The sequence below is a fragment of the Bombus terrestris genome, chromosome 3 (assembly GCF_910591885.1).
Source record: "Bombus terrestris chromosome 3, iyBomTerr1.2, whole genome shotgun sequence".
Lineage (NCBI taxonomy): Eukaryota > Metazoa > Arthropoda > Insecta > Hymenoptera > Apidae > Bombus > Bombus terrestris.
This window is the reverse complement of record NC_063271.1, coordinates 3002546-3022639: the sequence shown is the minus strand read 5'-3', so window position 1 is coordinate 3022639 and position 20094 is coordinate 3002546. Positions and strand designations below refer to the sequence as shown.

Sequence of the window (20094 nt, the reverse complement as noted above, 5' to 3'; positions counted from 1 at the left end):
GACCTTCGAACACACTTCTGCCATCTCATCTTCCATTCTCGTCATTGCGTTAGTATTCCTCAACCCAATATACAAATCTGCCTTGTTGAATCTAATTTGAATAAAAAATATTCACCGGTGTAATCCTGCGAATCTTTCGATGATTTAATAACAATAGATCAGTCTCGTCGCGCAAAGGGAAAACGATCGTAATCCAATAGAAATTATTTCGTAGCTAATAGTCTAAAGAAACGAACTTTCAGTACGACCGCTGGGGCATGAAGTGGGTCGTAGGTCGTTTTACAGTGTTTCTGCGAGTTCCCCGAGAAAATTTTCAATGGAGATCCGGGTTTGAATTAGGCGAGATGCAATTATAGCATCGTCAGTCGGATTTTATCGTGCGAATTAACCGCGTCCCAGTTGTTCCTTTCCTTATATCCGGTCGTTGTCTGGGCCCGTCTTCAACGCTGCAGAAATTAAATTTCCTCCAACTTTTTGTTTTACCACCCGAAAATTCCTCTCTAATTCAACAAGAATGCAATGCTCGTACATAAAACTCTTTATATCCGCCTGGCAGAAACTTTATTCGTTTTGCGATTCTTCCACCCCCCTACTGAGAAACCGCTTTAACTCGTCGATGTTTTACCAAGCGATTCCTTCCATTCAACGTGCGTAATTCAACGTTCGGGTAAGACAGTAAAGGCTCGCGCGATTTTCACGCCATTTTCTCACAAGAGGACCGTGTTTACCTCGTCGCACGGATGTCCGGTAAAATCAAGGAACTTTTAATCGAATTTTCAACGGTGGCGCATTATGAAAGCAATTAATTAACAGGGGCAAGGGTCAGGATGATGAGATAGGAGAGAAAATCGATCGAACGACGAACAACGATGGAACAACGAACGCTCCTGGCCTCTATAGGCTTCATAGAATTCGAAAGAAAAACAGAAGACATACGGTGCATTGTAATACGTGATTCTTGCGAAATTCCAGGTCAGTTGCCACTGCTTTGACAACCGTAGCACGCGTCTCTATGCATAGATTACGAGGGAAGTCGGAACGCAACGCGCGCTATGAACTCATATTGTGGGTTCCGAGAGGGCAGAAATTTCCTTGGAACTTCGTTTATGCCGTGGAAAGTTTGAAATTGGATTTTTGTTCGTCGAAATTAGTCGCGACGAGAAATACGTCAACCGACGTTACTTCGCGCCGTCATTCTCTATTTTCGTCGAAGTAAAAAAGGCAAAAAAGTAACCGAGAACTAGCAAGGAAATTGCGGCTTAGCCTCCGATGTGGGTTTATCCGACTAATTACTCTGTCATAATCGCGAACTCCTGCCTTTTAACCGATCTTTCGCTGAGCAGAATGAATCGATTAATCGAGTCCTATTATCGGCGTGAAAGTTTTCCCTCTCCGATAATCGACGAGACACGTCTCGAAGACGCGTTTGACTTAATAAACGATTAGCATAGGCTGCCCTCTTCGTGGGGGAATTTTTTACGCCTTGATTTACATGTCAGTGGCTCGTGAAAGTATTTCGACATTTACCATAAAAATCTTTCGTGTGTATATCGTGTGCGTTATATAAAATATTTTGAAATTCTATCGGCACCGTTACGAGACACAACTGTCGTGGTTATATCAGCCAAATTTGAAATCAGCCTGGAAATTTATATCATAATGGTTACAAAAATATATTTAATAAGAAATTTGCACGAATAGCCGTATTAAATATACTGCGAATGTTAAAGATGGACCTACTGAATATCGAGGTTTCTTAGTAGATGGTATTTCTAATAATTCATCTTTTCTCGACAGATGAATAAAAAAAAATCATTATTTCAAAACCTACCTCTCGAGAGATATCAAAGAGTTGTTGAAATTAAATTATAAGATAATATTTCCATTTTGCTGGCTTCGTTCTTCCTACGGGTCCTTTACTTATTAAATTTTCTCTGCAAGAGAAAAGAACGCACCATCAGAGAAAATAATAAAGGACGAAGCAAAGAAGAGGAATAGAACGAAGCAAGAAATTATCCTCTGGGTTGCGCAGAGAGGAGCGGAAGTAAATCAAATTTTGAAAACGTGCGATAACCAACGACAACACAGCGATAAGGGGAAGCTTTTTAAAGCTCAGACACTCGACTCGCTGTCGACGACACAGGTACGACACGAGTGCGAAAAATCGCTTGACGACGAGAACGGCGCAGAATGTTCGCCAATTGATCGTACTCGCTAATTATTTCGTTAGCAAACGAAAGATTGAACGGAAATAAAGCCGAAGTGGCGAAACTTTTCTCGTCGATTTTTAACTAGAGACTGTTACAACGGGGAACAAAGAGATTCCCGTTAAAAGATGCACTGTCATATTAAAACGTAACGTAAATCCTGTAGATAATGTATCAGAAGCACGAACTTTAAAGGGAACTCGACAGCGTGTGCTTGATCCGACCGGCAAACAGCTTGGTCTAGTGAAAATGGCAAAGGAAATGTTGCGTCTTTCTAACGACCAGATGCACTTTCCTTTCCAGGGCTTTATTACTTTCACATTTCTCCTTCAAATAAAAAAAAATCGACGTTCCATTATCTTACCGAGGGAAATATGTGCCCTTTTCTAATATTTTCATGAAAATAAAGTAGCTGCTACTCCTTGAAATAATTAAGAGAATCTTATCATAAACAATTCTGTCGTATCGATCAGGTAAATTTCAATACATCAATAAACCTACCTATCTACCTATAAAACTAATCTACCTATAAAAGAGCGTTCCACTAGCGACGGAAATATTATCATTGATTTTACTAACATCAAAGAAGCTCCTCGAACTGATAGTTTCGAACAATTTAATTAAATCCTCCGCCAACATGTGTACAACACGATCGCATTTCCAGCTCATATAGAAACATACAGATCATATAGAAACGGGGCTATTCGTGTTAAAAAAAAAAAAAATAAAATAAAACGTTAGAACGCTTCTGCTGATTCGCGTATCCAGCGTTAAACGTGTCGCTCGTGGAAGAAACGGGGGCCTCCGTGAAGGCGTGTCCCCGTGAAGAAATGAAATCGCGGTTGTTCGCCTCGAAACTTTCCGCCAACGCGTCCGACCTTTCTACCTTTTTGCGAGAGCTTCCAGAGCACGCGCGTCGCGACGTCGACCAACCAGAGAGGATGGGAAAGACAAAAGAGAACGAGAGACACAAGAAGATGCAACATGCGTGAATACGTGCACGCTCGAAGCAGCGAGCATAGTTGTATTGGTAGGTTCCTGGCGGGAAACGCGCGCCGACGGAAGAGAAACGAATTTCTGTCAGACTCACCCTCCGCGCAACATAAATCGCGTCGGTTGAGCTTCACGCGTACTTTTCCTCCGTGTGCTTCGATGCTAAAAGCAAAAGAGAATAGGAAGGCCGGCTGACGGCAGGCCGAACAGCGAAGCCACCACTGTTACCCGAGAAATGCTAATTGCGAAATGTAGTTTTTTTCTTTCTTCTCGTTTCTTCTTTTTTTTTGCTTCTCCGTTTTTCCCGTTGTTCTTTTTCTTTCTTCTCTCCCTTTTTTTTTCAACGTCGACCTCTGACAACGATGTCTGGCGCGCGCGAAAAAAATCGTAACGCGAGCCAGCCTAACAACACCCCTTTGTTCAAAACAAGAGCTTATTTTACAGTGGTAGATGAGGGATCGCGATGGAATCATTCATCTACCTAACCTTCTGCGATCCACCACGGAAACGTTCCTTCCCTGTTCTACCAGCCTTCGTGATCTTCTTTTATTCATATCTATTTCTCGTATTTTTTTATTATTTAGAATAGGAACATCGTCCAAGTATCTGCTTTTTCATTATTACCAAATCCAAATCTAACCAAAACGTAACCTAAATCGACATTATTTACTCACAACGCGATTACACAGAGTGTTAAAAATATAATTCGAACATTAAGTGGTGGCTATACGTATACGGAAAAATTACTCGGTACGTTGATCTTGACAATTTATTTCAGGCTCGTTAAAATCGGTCGAGGTGTCTCCTATTGTAAATAAGTGTTTCTTGTTTTTTTCTCGCTTTTCATTTAATACTCGGTACTATTGCACAGCTTGTGTGCATATTATCATTTATTGTTTTTCTCGGCCGTTTAGACAGATTTATTTACGCGATCGTAACCAATGTTACAACGCGATCGCAGCTGTGATACACGCGAGTTGCGGGTCGTAACATCAATTGTTCCAACGATTGTTCATTTGCATGCCGGTGTAATTTTAATCGCGCAGCTAATTAAACCGACGATCGCTAAATTTTGCCGCGCGTTGCACGTCAGCCTCGACATCCAGCCGTATTTTCAAAAGTACAAAAGTCGCTAGACACTCGAGCGACCGTGTGCAAAATGTATTTTTCATCGCCACAAAAACCACGGACGCTACCCTTTGAATTTCAAAATGCGGACACCGCTTTCACCTCCGAAAGATACGACCGTGTTTCCAATTAACCCGCAATTAATTATTTTTATCGCGGAGTGCCGCGATCGATACAATAATTAAGCCAATATAACTACCAATTAGAACGTTAATTGCTAGTTTTTATTAGAACTTGGTTGCCGCCTAAAGCATAAATTCTACGGACAGCGTTTCAGACGGCAGTTTATTCGACCTTTTCAAATAAAAGCACGGGAAAATACAGAATGCTGGGAAAGAAACGACGTAAGCGCACGAAGAAGAAAAAAATATACATTGAAATTCGTATTCTTTGCGAGATCTAGTTGGAGCATCTAAAATACACGCGCACTGAGAAGTTTCAAGCATGTCAAAAGAAATAATGACTCGCTTAAATAAATCATTCTTAATTAATTAAATTAATTGTTTAAATTAATTAAATCATTCTTAAAAGGATGTACGAAAAAGTTTGTCTAATCCAAAACGCGAAGTATGTCCAGCTACACCTTTAATTAGTATTAAATTCGGTTAATTTTGAAAAGAAGAGTCACGTGTAGATAATGCGTGATAAAATGATATCTAGTAATTTAATTTCAATTTGTACGCCACATTAATGAAGAGTAAAGGACATAACATTTATTAATAATCATGCAAAATAGATGGACGATTCGATCAAACGATAAAGTTCTTCATATAATGTTCGCTTAATCGAGTTCGAGCTAGTTGGAATATTATCCTATTTCGCATTGATCGCGGCTAATTAAATCCTATAAAATGTGCTGTTAATTTTGCCGTTCGTCAAAAGAGGCTATCGTGAAATTTATCGCGAGTCATTAACGTGGTCGCTTTACCAAGAACGAAATTTACCTTGTGAAAACATTTTGATAAACTATCGATCTGCGTCTCTCTGATCGCGAAATTTAGGTGGAACGCAACCGTGTACATAAACAGAAATTACCGCCAAACATAGATCAAAGTTACTCTGTCCCTTAGATATAGCACAATGTATGATGTAATTTTTAGGTTTATAATATCCACAGGTCTAAGTAAAGCGTCGTGGAGAGATACTCGAAGATAAGAAGATAAACGAGAAAATATCGAACTTGAGAAAAGTGTACAACCTTCGTAATAGCAGGCGAGTTGTTTGAACTTTTCCACGATCGAATCGTCATCGTTTCGGAAAAAAGGTGACGATTCCTCCGTACAAAATTTAGAGCGTATCGATCCTAGTTCGAGGCTTACGAAGTATCATCTTCGTAAAGTTGGTTCGTTAGGGGATATTGTAGGACAAGGCAGAAACTCCTTCGTTGCCGAGGTTTAATCACACTCGCATAATTTTAGAAGAAATCGTTCGACAAACTACATACATGCACATAGCTAGCAGAAACTTACGATCATTCGTCGAATAATTACTATCGTCTTCGATAACCAACACCAAAGCAAACTATCCAAAGAAATTATCGTCTATCTTTATCGATGCTATGTTTTATTATGAATCTATGTTTTATCAACGCTTTCTAAAAATATGAAACCGAATTTTCCTGCATGAACGAGTAAACTTTTTCTGCGCAAAGTTACTGGACCTTAAATATCGGATTTTACGTGTTCTGCTCTTAAAATAACCATCTCTGCTTTAATCCTCTGTTTTAATTATAATCCCGTTGTAAAATAAGGAGAAAAGCAGTTCTGACTGTGTATTTCGTTGGACGTAAAAATTGAAATAATCCATTCACGATCCTCGCTGATGAATCGGTTATTAAATATAAATATCTAACGGCGGGTATATTTTTCAGAAATACGTGGTGGGCCCGTTCGATCACAAGAGATACGCGTACGATCGCTACATGCCGCTAATTTTTATCGGTGGCGTGCCACGATCTGGCACTACCTTGGTACGAGCCATGCTCGATGCACATCCCGATGTCAGGTGAGTTCCATACACCGGACAAATAGCCAATTATCGGCGGATACGACCGAGTGTATTGGTGTTGAGTGTTCTTGGTCAACATCATCGTCAAAAATCAATCCATCGTTCGAGTATTTCATACACGGATAATTTTTCATCGACAGGTGCGGACAGGAGACACGGGTGATACCAAGAATCTTGCAGATGAGGATGCACTGGCTGAAATCTGAAAGGGAAAATCTGCGTCTTTCGGAAGCGGGCATTTCGAAAGAAGTGAGTATTTTTAGTAGCTTAGATCATTTTATACAAGCGATTCCTCTATATACGGTTAATCAAAATAAAGTCTTCTGAATGACTCATCCGATATTAAAATCAAACAAAAAGAGAAAAATTGATAATATAGAGTGATTGAAGCGACGTATTGAATTTTAAAATTGTTCCTCGGTAAAATATGAAGAATTTGACATATTCTTCTGCTATGATTTTCGTGTATAATTAACGATATTAATGAGAAAATAATCGATTGTTTAGGTAATGGACAGTGCTATAGCAGCATTCTGCCTGGAGATAATAGCGCGACACGCGGAGCCGGCACCGCGGTTATGCAACAAGGATCCCCTCACTCTGAAGATGGGCTCGTACATTCTCGATCTCTTCCCAAATGCCAAGTTTATCTTCATGATCCGCGACGGTCGTGCCACCGTGCATTCCATTATCTCGAGAAAGGTATGGCCCGATCGAAGGCTTCGACCTCCGCCCTGTCGGCCATTCCGGCTGATGTATGCAAATTTATCCCACTTCATTCGCGAATATTAAAATGAGACGTACTCGTCGGTACAAGCGAGAGCGAAAAAGAGGACGAACAGGAATTTACGTATTTCTTTTATGCAAAACAGAATGAATCGAAACGAGATGCAATGGCAGCATGTAAAATCATGCAAATCCAAAAGCAACTCGTCGTAATCTTGTAATCGAATAGATCGTTGATTTTATGCGCAGTTGATCGAATATTACCTTATCGTTTCGAAGGGCGAATATCACTTTTCGAATAACTATATAGATCGATGATTGTTCTACGTAACTATAACTATATAGATAACGATTTGTCTTTCAGGTGACTATAACAGGATTCGATCTGTCCTCGTATCGACAGTCGTTGATCAAATGGAACCACGCGATATCTATAATGTACGGCCAATGTAAGGAAATTGGCTCGGACAAGTGTTTGATGGTTCCGTACGAACAACTGGTGCTACATCCGCGTGAATGGATGAAGAAGATTCTCAAATTTTTAGACGTTCCTTGGAACGAGTCTGTGATGCATCACGAGGAATTCATTAACAAACCAGGCGGCGTGCCATTGAGCAAGTAAGCATATACGTGTGTACTTAATTGGTTCGATGAAAAATTAGGGTTTAATAAGAGACGAGACCTCTGTTGAAATGGTAAATGCAAGACACGAAAATGAAGAAGCGATCGGGGGCTAAAATCTATCGTATTTTTGGAATGTAGAGTGGAAAGGTCGTCGGACCAGATCATAAAGCCGGTCAATCTGGAGGCACTGACTAAGTGGGTAGGTCACATTCCGGATGATGTGGTCAGAGAGATGCCTGACATCGCACCGATGCTTTCTGTGCTCGGCTATGATCCTTATGCTAATCCGCCGGTGTACGGAGCACCGGACAGGCTGGTTAGCGAAAACACCAGACGGTATGTAACCAAATAATCGGGCAACTTTTAATTATATCATTTCCATCTGTAATTTCTTGACCGGATATCGTTTTCTTTTCAGGGTGCTAGCAAATGGTGAAGTATGGGCAGCCAGGGCACGCCAGTTCTCTCTAGAGAAGCTGATTGAGCTGAGCAAAGAGGATGAGGCTACCAACGCCCCAAACGCGTGACCTCGGACACATCTTTCCCTAGGCACGCGAATCTCGAACCCGTACAATTTCTGTAACGTCTAACGACGGTCTTGGGAGAGCCAGTAACGAATAATACTACCGGAAAAACGCCAGATGAGTGCGGTCTTTTTCATCCGAAGTTGTTTCTCTAGATCAGAGCCACGCTCGGACGTCTTGTCAAGAGAATATATTCGAAGACAGTGAATTGTAACCTGGCGAACGAAAGGGACGCAAGGATCCGTCTAGTTTAAGGTTGACTCTCGATTATATGTACATGTTCAATCTCGGCCCATAGACACGGAGTTATAGATTGCTGTGCAATTTTTCGCATACGCGAACGTGATTATTCTCTCTGTACAATATATGTTAACCGGTAGATATTCATCTTCGATTCGTACCGAATGCGTAACGATCTCGTCACTTTCCGTGATTCAATACTATTCTTTTTGACGAATTAGATGAATTTTCTGCGATACATGATTCCACAGTGCAGAATACAAGCGTACTGAATCAAGCAAAGTGCAAACGGGAGAAGAAAATGCCATGCTAGAGTTTCTAATTGTTTCGGTTTTGTTTGTTCTTTTTTATTATCATGAATTATATAAATCTTGCCGAGTATGTGCTATGTTGAAACTGTTTCTGTACGATTTCATCTGATGGCCAGTGACAAGAACCTACGTAGGCTATGGAGCTTCTATGTAAAAAGTGTACAAGGTGAACATGCTGAATATCGTGGAAAGGAAGCGAAAGTATTGTGTCGATGCGAACGGAAAAGTGTCTGTACAATATTTTGTATTATGATAGAAATGATTTCTATGACGTTCTACATGCAAACAAAATACGCGTTTTCGTATGTAGTAGTTATTTCTTAATAAGACATGAACTTTGATCGATCACGAGATAAAGGAAACTTTTGTGTTTCCTTCCTCCTCTGCTTTCTGTTAACCTTTTCTCTACACTCATACATTAAAGAAAATCCGAGCTGGTAAACTGGCGAGAACTTTATCTTTCTATCGTATTCATTGTATTATGTATATTAGTGTGATCGTGATTCGATTAATTACAAGAAAATTATATTTATATGCTAACGAAACGTGAAAAAGTGTACCGGATTAACAATTGCAAACAAAAATGGTGTCGAACAAGCTATTTCCTGAATTTATGATTTCGTTATTGACTGTCAATAATGATGCGCAGCGAATGTTGCTGCAAAAGCTACTACGATTTTAAGAGGACCGAATAATGTTCTTGATTATTGTATCAACCGGCACTTGATACAAATGCAACAACTTCGATGTGGCATTATGTCATTCGTGTCAACCGTGTTACTGTCTATCGAATTATACAATTAAATTATTTTAATATTACAAAACCTGCAGCTATTCCTTTCCCTCCTTCGAGCAAGAAATTTCAATGGAAGAAAGTAAGTATGAATGTAAGTATTGTAATTCGTAATACATGAATAAATCATGGATGAATAAACATGAATTATTAAATATATTATATATATGCGTTAGATTTAATGAACGGTTATATTTCAAAGTTACATACCAAACTGAGGAACTCGAATAATTTTGATTTTGCAAACTTGGAGCTAAATTGTATACATAAAACATGCTAAAAAGAAATTAAACATCTTAGAAAAGCAATTTGTTATATGATCGTTGACGCAACTGAAAGGGGACAAAAATTTTGAAATTTTAAAATCAGTGATGCCAACTCTAATAAACTTAAAATAAATTACACTGTTGACTGATGGAACATAAAATTACATTTTTCCAATAGATATTTATTTTATTCCATATTTAATCGAAATAAAACATACTGTTTAGTAATTGATACAATATTTTAATAGTTCATTTTATTTTGTATCATAACTTTGTTCAGATTGTAATGAGAACGAACATTGTACTTATTTAAAACCACTACAAAAGAGTTGTGAACTATCTCATAAATATATTAATGTACTATATCTAATTTAAAAGAGGCATACGACATACTATTTAATTGTTGACATTCGCCTACATAAATTAAATTCTTTTTAAAATTTTAGCCATAATTATAGAAATCATACTAATATTGACTTGAGTGGTAAAATTGGGCGCGAGATCTTCCACATAAGTAACTGTGGTATTAATATCTTACCATTTAAAAATTTTAACAAAAAATTTAAATAGAAATTTAAATGAAATATTAAATATTGTTTTATTGGGCGTAAAATAACACGTCTCTTAAAAATTAGCGATCCTTCTAAAATCTATTTATGAAAGCAATCTAACCTATCATCACAACTACAAGAAACTGGTAATACCTAATACTTAACGTAATTTGTGCAGTATAATTTTTTAATAAATAAATAATGATGCTTTCGAGTTGTTTTAGTTATAAAATGTGTAATGTGTAAACATAAGTCTCTGTCATATAAACATTTTATTTTTTCATTGAATATCTATTTGTCAAATAAAAATCGTATCAGATTCAAAGAGACAGTGAAAGACAATATTTAAAAATGACGAGTCAAGAGAGCCAAATTGTAAATATAAATCTCTATTTTATTGTATCAAATGAATATAATTCTGAAGATGATTGTGGTGAAGATATGTGTCATTCGTACAATGTTAGTAAATTTATTTTTATATAAATGATAAATTTTAAGCAACAATAAAAACAATGTAATGAATTGATCTTTTAGAAATGTTGTGAAAATGATTTACACCCAATATGGATCAGTGAGAAAGATTGTAATAAAATGAAACCTAATAAAACTGATGTCTTTGTAATGGAAAAATTTGAAGGAGATACATTTAATAAATTAAGAACATTTAAATGTTCGTAAGTAGGAGCTTAATTATTGATATAATTACTGATAATTTAATGATACTTTGACTTTTTTTAAATAGTAGATAATATTATTTTACTTCTACAGCATAATTGGACCAAGATGTTTATTAGTTTGTTTTAACAATGGAGAACCAATTCCAGAAGGAACAAGCCCAGTGTTTACAACAACAATGAGGGGTCTATGTGTATGTGCTTCTGGTTTATCTTTAGAAGAAAAGGTATATCCATTAACTGTTTCTATGCACAACGAAGAGGAAATTATCCAAAAATCTTATTATTACAGGAACATGTACAAAAATTAGTAGAATATATGGGAGGAATTTTTACAAAACAGTTACGTAGTCGTGTAACGCATCTTGTAACATCATCTGTCATGTCTGCTAAATATGAGGTAAGTAAATTTATATCGGTAAAATTATATAGATATTCTTATCATAATGTTTATTTCTTTTTAATAGACAGCAATAGATATGAAAATACCAATAGTTACAAAAGAATGGATTGAAGCAATCTGGGAAATGAATTTAAAGGATTTTGTTACACCGCATGACAAAATTTTTGATAAATATAGAGCTTCTGTGTTTCTTAACTTAGTTGTAACATCGACAAATCTTCCAAAACGTCAAAAGGAAGAAATTAAACGTTTAATTAACACTAATGGAGGAGTAAGATATATAGCTTTCTAAATTTTTATTTTTTTTTTACCTAACTATTCCCTTATATTATTATTCTCTTTTTAGATATTTATGGGTCCTTTGGATGGTGCAAAAGTTAAAGTTGTACTTGCACCTGAAAATAGTCCAATAAGTGAGAAGCTTAAATATGCAAAAAAAGCAAATATTGCTTGTTTAACGCCAAATTGGGTATATGAAAGTATAAATGTTGGCTATGCTTTGCCTTTTAAAGACTACCTAATTAAGACACTAAAAGCATGTTCCACTCCAGAAAAGTTCAATGGTAAAAATATTTCTGTAATGTTATAAGTCTATAAATTAGTAACTGATATTACAATTTTTTTAATGCACAGTATGTGAAAGTTTTAATTGTTCTACAATAAGTTCCATAACATGTGACACACAGCAAGGCAATTATATAGATGAAACCTCGGTAACAACAATGAGCAATGTTTCTACCCTTGATACTTTATATAACAATGTTTCTACTGGTTAGTATTATAAAATGTACAAAAGTGTCTTATAACAAGGATAAATTATGTTCTAAATTTATTTAAATTTTTTAGTTTCTGCAACTACTGCAGTCTTAGATAGACTTACATTTAGTGAAGCGAAATCGGCTGGTCCGTTTCTAGATGGTTGCAATGTGCGTAAATTACATAAAAAATTTGTCATGTGCTGTAATATTGTCCCATGATATTTCTCTAATCAATTCTTTTTTTTCTCTTTAGATTTATCTAGCTGGATTCGCTTCTAATCAACGGGATAAACTTAACAAAATATTAAACGTAGGTAGTGCAACGCGACTTGATGATATATCTGATGCTCTAACACACGTTATCGTTGGGGACGAAAACAGAGCAGCTAGTGAACTAAAACTACTGAAATCAAAAAGATTATGGTATAATGTTAATTTAATGTCTATAAATATCTATTTAAAATTCTGTAATTTAATACCATGGATATTATATATAGTCCCTATATATTGACACTGGAATGGTTGGAAGAAAGTGTCAAATTAAAACGGCCTGCGCCAGAAGAAAATTTTTTATGTGGACAAAAAAATACTGTAGTTCAAAAAGTTACAGAACCAGCATCACCATTAAGTAAGAAGGTAAATACATAAAAAATATAGTATATAAGTATTTGACGTGTGCATGTATTTTTGCAGAATTTACAAATGCTACAAAAACCGAAGAAAGTCTCTATACCGTCTTTTGACATAGACCGAAAATTGGCGATGTTAGAAAAAGAGAAAGAATCATCTGATCTGCTTCAACATTATCTTCAAGATACAGCTGGTAATGTCTGTAAATAATTGATTACATTGTTATAAAAGAAAATGAATATATATCTTATTTGTTATTAGATGCAACAAATGATAAAACAATGCAAGAATTTTTAAAGCCCGATACACCTGTTTCGGGAGAAGATAATGTTAAAACCTTGGTAGATGATCATGAAAGTAAAAAAAAATGCTTAAAAGAATCTATAACACTCGCAGCAGATGATACTGCAGTACCGATTAATCAAACATCTACTATGAATGATAGACTATTTGAAGGTAATGCACTAGTAAAATATGTATAGCAATGGACTAAAATAATGCTAAAATATACATATAGGTTTAACATTTGTTGTAACTGGCTTCAACGAGGAAGATAATTTTGTAGTTGAAACTATAATGGCAATGAATGGAAAAGTAGTTTCAAGTACGTTCGCTGGTATTCCAGATTATGGTGTAGTACCAAAATGTGGCGCACCTTTAAAACATACAGTGAATGAAATCGTTACCGATTTGTTTATTGTAAGTTTAAGCTTTTTATTTCGATTTTTATATTTTGATATATCTTTTAATATTAATATTTTTTGTAGGAAGATTGTGTAAATCAGGAACAAATAGTTGAAATTATGTATTATCATAAACCTCTATCTATAAATAAGCATTCTACTCCATTATCAGACTGTGTTATTACAATGAGTACATATGTTGGAGTAGAACGAACGTATCTTATAACATTAGCTGCGGAATTGGGTGCCATGTATTATTCTTATCATACACCTTAAAGATAACTAAACTGAATCAAGTATTAAAGCATTGTTAATTTTAGGTGTCAAGATATTTTCGTTCGTAAAACTAATCTTGAAAAAAATATATGTAGAAGCACCCATTTGGTTTGTCCGACACCCGAAGGAAACAAATATAACGCTGCAGTGAAGTGGAAATTACCAGCTGTTACTGCAGAATGGTTAAAAACCTGTGCAATTCAATTGAAACGGGTTGACGAAACACCATTTCTTGTAGGAGAAACCATAGGTACACAAATATTTAACACATCCATATTAAATATGTATACACATAAATTTTGTTAATATTAATCCTTCCTCCAAGCTCCTGAAAGACCAACTGAAACTAACGAAACAGACGCAAGTTCACTTAAAGTTAACTCAAATCAAATGGATCTACCAACTGAACCAGCAGCTAGGAACATTATTACTCCAAAACGACATTTATCAAATTTACAAGTATATATATATATATATATATATATATATATATATATAGTTTTACGTATTTCTTTTATTATTAATTTACGATTTATTACTAAAAATATATATTTTAGAATCAAGATGGCACTTCCGGCGATAAACCGTTAATAAATAAAAGACTCAGTTTACTTATGAACAAAACTCCTCAATCACAGTTTCATATGTCTACGCCAGAAACAGCATCTGGTCAAGTATCCAGACCCGATTCTTCACCAGACACAAGGAAAGATTGGGCAAAATGGGTTGATAATTTTCCAGAGTCAAAAATAGAAGAACCTCCTTTAAAAAAGAGGGCACTTAGTACAGTTAGTATTTGTTTTAAGCTTAATTATATGAATAATGCATAAATATCTATTAGATATTAACATAGTTGAATTTATAGCCTCTTTCAGAACTTAAAAGACAATTATGGCAGAAACTGAAAAGTGATACTTATGATCCAGAGGTAGCATGCTTTACTTATATATAATATATATATGTATATTAATATATATATATATATTAATAAATATTATAACATTACAGCGGAATAATGCAGATGAGACATTATCTCTTAACGATGATCAAGCGTCAAAAGAAGCACCGGAAGAAGCAAAAGATGATAGCAAAATAACCGCTACTACTCCCATTAGGAAAAAATTAGAATTCACAGATGAAAATAATGCACTGCCAAATAATGAGATTAATATGTAAGTTAATACATAAATGTGTTTCGCAATTTATGTATAAAATTCTTTATAAACCTTTCATAGGATTTTGTTTTTTATAGGCAAATTGCACAACTGGATCAAGTACTTCAAAGAGCATCAAGTACTCCCGAGAATAGGTATTCTCTTTCTGGAGAGAATGCAGACACATATAGCGCTGAATGTTCCGATCCCATACAAAAATGTAGGTACATATCTATTTATTAATGATGATATCTATTTATTAATATCTAATTATTTAATATATATTCTTTGTTATAGTTATTGTAAAAGATTCTCAACCTGTCGATGCTATTGTATGGGAAGATCCCAGCCATTCAAAACGGGTAGGTTCTTTTCATAAATCGATTCTATTTTGAATATTTGATATCAATTAACCGTGATTATAAACATTGCTCTATACTAAGTTGATAACGCATGGAGAACAAAATGAAAGTATCGCACACGAAGGACATACTATAAACGATGATGAAGAGGAATCCTTCGAAGAAGAAATTGAACCAGAAAAAAAGAAACCAAAATTCATGCTATCAGGCATGAAGGTATATTAATTGTTATATCTATGCATTATACATATTCAATACGTATATACATGGATAATATTTTATATTTATCTCATTAGGATAGAATAGCATATGAAAAAGTGATAAGAGATCTCGACGGTGACGTATCATCGGATGCTTGCTTTGATATAAGTGCAACACATTTGCTTTGTATTAAACCATCAAGGAATGAAAAAATGCTTGGAAGTATAGCATCAGGAAAATGGGTTCTACATTGCATGTATTTGCGGGACTCTGAACAAGAAGGGAAATTCCTTGATGTTAGTATTGATTCTCTTGATTTATCGTTATCATATTTTACCTATATTTTATGTTTACGAGTAGTCTTTTACTTCACTTCAATTACTTATTGGCAGGAAGAAAAATATGAATGGGGGAATCCAAAAAGTAAAGGGATTATACCGGATCCTACTGATAAAATTGAAGAAACAATCGCAGCAGCAGCATATAGATGGAGGCTTAGATTATTAAAAGAACCGAATAGGCCGTTTCACAATATGGTTGCTTTGTTATTAACTTCTGGGGACAAATACGATCAGTTTAAAAGATTAATCGAAGCTGGAGGTGGGAAAGTTGTCCAAGCACGGTAAGTTTGTTTTTTTATTAAACTCATATTATTTACAGATATATTATAATTTACATTTTATTTGTTCTAGACCACCATACGATACAAGTCCAACTGGAAAGAAGATTACTCATTGTTTCGTGAATCCTAAACAAGCCAGTCAACCGATCGACTGGGCAATGTTGGCCAGTAAAGGTATTCTCTGCTTTATGCCACAATATTTAAGCGATCATCTTACTGCGCAAACCCCATTAAATCCACGAGAATGTGTAATTGACGATTTTAAGAAGTATTTAACATTACTACCGAAATAAAACGTTAACAAATAACGCCTCCAAAAGATTTTGTATAATAGTATTTACAAATGTATATCTGTATATAGAAAAAATACATATGTCATATTTTATTAAATAGATTCTTTATTGCTTTATGACATTCCCTTTTGTTCCTTTTTATGGAAGTATAAGAAGAAGAAGAAAAAAAGATATATTTTTCAATAATGCGATAGATTCCTTATAGTTTTGTAAAATTTAACTTATAGTCTTCTGCTACTGTCAAGAAAACATTACGAACATCAATGATATCTTTGTTGCATGTGGGATCTAATGAAATTTCGTAATCTTTAAGTATCGCAATTAAAGCCATAGCACTTTGCAATAGACCGAGTCGTACTCCTACAATGAATATGTCATTAAAGTGTAGAAGTTAACAATATTATATTAATATTACAAGAATATTTTATGTTAAATAATGTTAAATAAATATTTACCGATGCAAACTCTTGGTCCATCGCCAAAAGGCATGTACGTGCATTGTTTGATATTGTCTTTATTTTTATCGTTAAATCTGTCAGGATCAAAACGCTGTGGATCTGAAAAATATCTTGGATCACACTGGAGACCAGTTAAAGCCACATAGACGGGTGTCCCTTTTTCTATAACTATCTTAGTTCCTGGAATCTAAAAAAATCTATCATTTAGGACGTTATATGACCAATGAAATATTCGACTGGAGCGTATAACAGATCTCTAACGGCATAAAAGATAAGACTCTTTTTGTCGAGTCATGTAGTCGTACGATATTTGATATGAATTCATATATTATAAAAGAAGAACATTCTCTGTTATCTATATATAATATTTTTTTCATTTTTGAAACTTATAAAAGGAGACTTGAATAAAATTATATTTTATTTTAGTAACAATCGAATTAAAGGAAAATATGATCGTCATAAAAATTTTTACGAGGAAAAGAATCCGTGTTGTTTGCTAAAAATTGCATATCCTTCAATCTTGTTTGCAATAGTAAGTAAACAGTCATTCGTTTCCTTATTTGTTACATAGTAACTAAAATAGTTACATAATAACTAAACACACGCTCGCAAGAAAAAGGTATTCTTTATATTTTAATATTCGAATTATCCGAAGAAAATATTTCGTTCAACAAGTTTATAACGAATCATTATTCTAATTTACCTTGTAGTCTTTCACACAAATACGGTCAATAAGTGGAGCTGGAGGATACATTCGTAGAGTTTCCGACATAACTTGATTAAGATATTTCATACTCTGGAAGGCCTCGTAAGTCATTCCATGTTCCTTCAATTTCTCGTGAATTTCTTCTCGCGTTCGTTTCTGAATCTCCGGATGCTTAGCAAGTTCGTAAAGTGTGAGGCATATAGTTGTTACGCTTGATTCGCGACCAGCAACGAAAAATATTGCTGCTTGACTCACCAATTCATCGCCCTCAAGCTCTAAAGATAAATCATTATTTTTTTTAGACGAATTATACGCATAAAAGAGTTAATCAATGGTTAGAATTAAATATCTAGCTCTTACTCAAATCATCTTTATTTTTCAAATCTATTAAAGAATCGATCAAGTCCCCTCGCTTAGCTTTGGTCATATTTCTGGTATCCATAGAATTCCAAAATACTTTACGGAAGTAATTTGTAGACGATCCTAACATTTGACCGGCAATCCACTTCGAAAATTGTGGAAAAAAGAACATAAAGCCAAATTGGATGGCACGAATAAACGTCATTTGAGTGCCTTCTTGAGCTTTTACGAAGAAGAAAAGAAGAAACGCGATAAATGCGAGGTCGTTCTAACTTGCAAGTAGACAATAAAATAAGATAATACACATAAGCATCGAAAAACGTTTGACAAATACCTTTTTCAAAGAATTGCACCGTTTCAGGATCGAACGAATTTACTTTAATTCCAAAAGCGACGGAAGATATAATGTCAGTCGTATATCTCAAGGCAACATCTCTTATGAAAATAGTTTTCGTTTTCGTGTCATGTGAAAATTGTTGTTCTAAATATTTGATCATCGAGCCAGCGGTTTCGCCGATCAAATGAAAAAGTTTCTTTATTTTCCCGCTGCTGAATACCGGCGATATTTTTGTCCTAAAAAGAGTACACGTTCGTCAATAAATTATTTTACCATGCTCGTAAACATTATTTTGATAAACTTTTTAAAAATTAGAAACCTCGTTTGTCTCCATTCCGGATTGTGCATCGTGAAGAGATTACTGCTTCCTATTTTATCGCGAATCGATTGAGCCGTAAAATAACGGTCCGGAAAATAATCGAAGTCCTTGATTAAAATTTGTTTAATTAATTCCGCATTTCTTAATAACAAGAACGGTTTGTGGAAAATGTAAATTCCAAGAACATCGTCGTTGTCTGAAGCTTCATTGTGTAGATCTCCGATCACAATGGAGGGAGATTTCTTAAATTGTATCACATCTTTTACATTACCAAAGAACCAGTGGGCAGGTAGAGTAGGAACACCTCGTCTTTGCCAGTAGGTACGCTTATTCTTTACGTATAAAAGCAGGAACGTCACAAGGATGGCGACCGTAAGAAGAATATTGAGAAAATAGTTTAGTATTAACATTTTTTGATGAGACTCTTCCAGCTACTTTGAAATGATACTGATAGAGTCTCGTTATCCGCATTTATATAAGACCGGTCTTCAGTTGAGTTATCTATAAGTGGTAATTGAAATTAATTTAAAAAATTGGAGGAATAATGCGCATTTTCCTAATTATATATCGAGCATTTTCTTGTAAAATAATATGAAAATATTTATTATGGTAAATAATCACAATAGTAAGAGTTTATTTATTTACTTTAGTATTGAACAATTCATGTTTTCGTTAAAACATAAGCTGTATCAGAGACGTTCGTAATTATAAAAACAATGACTGTGCATTTTAAATATATGCATTCATCGTGCGACAAGAAAATAAAACGTATCGGAAAATTGGATCGGTCGAATAATAGTCCAGCCAAATTGACATTTTTTTAGGGACAAATTGATATTGAGGATTTTCTTGTAAAAAAGGTTGAAGATATTTATTCTGATATTAAATAATCATAGAGGTAAGAACTTATTTATTTATATTATTACATAACGCTTTATATGTATGACAACATAAACTATATCGATGACCTTTAGTGGTACTTATCGAAGAATGACTATGCATTCTGTTACATTCCATTTATTTACTACAATCAGTGGACAAGATATGTTTCATAACTGGATAATAGTCGGATGACTCGGAACGATATTGAAAACAAAATAAGCGACATTTAATAAGCTCCTGCGAAGCCCCGTGAACAAAATATTGACTGAACGAGAAAAACACGAATTCTTTTTACGTTTTGCTTTGTATCTTATAAACTATTGGTCGTACGTGGAAAAGTTCCGATAGAAAGTTGCAGTTAATAAAATTATCTGTAAAATGAGACCTATTACGTTACGATAAGTCCAATTGTTAGATCGCAAATTAGTAAAAAGCGCAAAGAAATCCATTTTTAGTAGGAAATGACCACAGACACCTCCACGCACCGTTTCTAACTCGACCGCGCGAAAACGGAACTAACTAATGGAACAAATCGCATTTTCTCGGCAATTATAAAATAAGCTCGAGTGTAGTTAGAATAACAAAGGCTCAATTATATGTTCATAT

The 20094-nt window shown here is 35.0% G+C and overlaps 3 protein-coding genes across 5 annotated transcripts in view; 2 read left to right on the top strand and 1 right to left on the bottom strand.

The window, feature by feature from the left end:
- The window catches only part of LOC100648160 (protein-tyrosine sulfotransferase), a 183535-nt gene extending 173951 nt beyond the window's left edge, over positions 1 to 9584 (top strand). For all 3 annotated transcript variants that reach the window (XM_048404638.1, XM_003394206.4, XM_048404639.1), the window contains 6 exons: positions 6199 to 6332; positions 6476 to 6584; positions 6843 to 7037; positions 7426 to 7679; positions 7824 to 8021; positions 8104 to 9584. In XM_048404638.1, coding sequence (XP_048260595.1) covers positions 6199 to 6332; positions 6476 to 6584; positions 6843 to 7037; positions 7426 to 7679; positions 7824 to 8021; positions 8104 to 8212 — 999 coding nt within the window. In that variant the 3' untranslated portion in view covers positions 8213 to 9584. The remainder of the gene's footprint in view (positions 1 to 6198; positions 6333 to 6475; positions 6585 to 6842; positions 7038 to 7425; positions 7680 to 7823; positions 8022 to 8103) is intronic.
- A 601-nt stretch (positions 9585 to 10185) lies between these two features.
- LOC100648275 (DNA topoisomerase 2-binding protein 1) lies at positions 10186 to 16523 on the top strand. Its single transcript, XM_048414664.1, has 26 exons — positions 10186 to 10516; positions 10595 to 10829; positions 10905 to 11044; positions 11139 to 11271; positions 11337 to 11444; positions 11512 to 11718; positions 11794 to 12010; positions 12081 to 12218; positions 12294 to 12373; positions 12459 to 12628; positions 12703 to 12841; positions 12899 to 13028; positions 13097 to 13291; positions 13353 to 13534; positions 13603 to 13769; positions 13839 to 14044; positions 14120 to 14253; positions 14352 to 14582; positions 14660 to 14722; positions 14803 to 14966; positions 15047 to 15168; positions 15246 to 15310; positions 15392 to 15526; positions 15607 to 15807; positions 15904 to 16133; positions 16204 to 16523. Exons 2-26 carry the CDS (start codon positions 10722 to 10724, stop codon positions 16424 to 16426), a joined length of 3888 nt encoding a protein of 1295 aa, XP_048270621.1. The 5' UTR covers positions 10186 to 10516; positions 10595 to 10721; the 3' UTR covers positions 16427 to 16523.
- On the bottom strand, positions 16130 to 19066 carry LOC100648391 (cytochrome P450 6k1). The gene is made up of 6 exons (XM_012320693.3): positions 18607 to 19066; positions 18285 to 18523; positions 17951 to 18172; positions 17588 to 17865; positions 16882 to 17071; positions 16130 to 16786 (listed from the first exon to the last, which is right to left on the bottom strand). The coding sequence occupies exons 1-6, from the start codon at positions 19014 to 19016 to the stop codon at positions 16626 to 16628; spliced, it is 1500 nt and encodes a 499-aa protein (XP_012176083.2). The 5' UTR covers positions 19017 to 19066; the 3' UTR covers positions 16130 to 16625.
- Between the last annotated feature and the right edge of the window lie 1028 nt (positions 19067 to 20094).

Bases quoted from the DNA above. Each gene is read 5' to 3' on its own strand.
- LOC100648391 (XM_012320693.3), bottom strand. From the start codon at position 19,016: ATGTTAATACTAAACTATTTTCTCAATATTCTTCTTACGGTCGCCATC. The intron at 17,866-17,950 runs GTAAGAGCTAGA...ATTTATCTTTAG, and splicing joins GAAAAATAAAGATGATTTGA to AGCTTGAGGGCGATGAATTG. The intron at 17,072-17,587 runs GTAAATTAGAAT...AGATTTTTTTAG, and splicing joins TTTGTGTGAAAGACTACAAG to ATTCCAGGAACTAAGATAGT.
- LOC100648275 (XM_048414664.1), top strand. From the start codon at position 10,722: ATGACGAGTCAAGAGAGCCAAATTGTAAATATAAATCTCTATTTTATT. The intron at 12,842-12,898 runs GTAAATACATAA...GTATTTTTGCAG, and splicing joins CATCACCATTAAGTAAGAAG to AATTTACAAATGCTACAAAA. The intron at 15,169-15,245 runs GTAGGTACATAT...TCTTTGTTATAG, and splicing joins TTCCGATCCCATACAAAAAT to TTATTGTAAAAGATTCTCAA.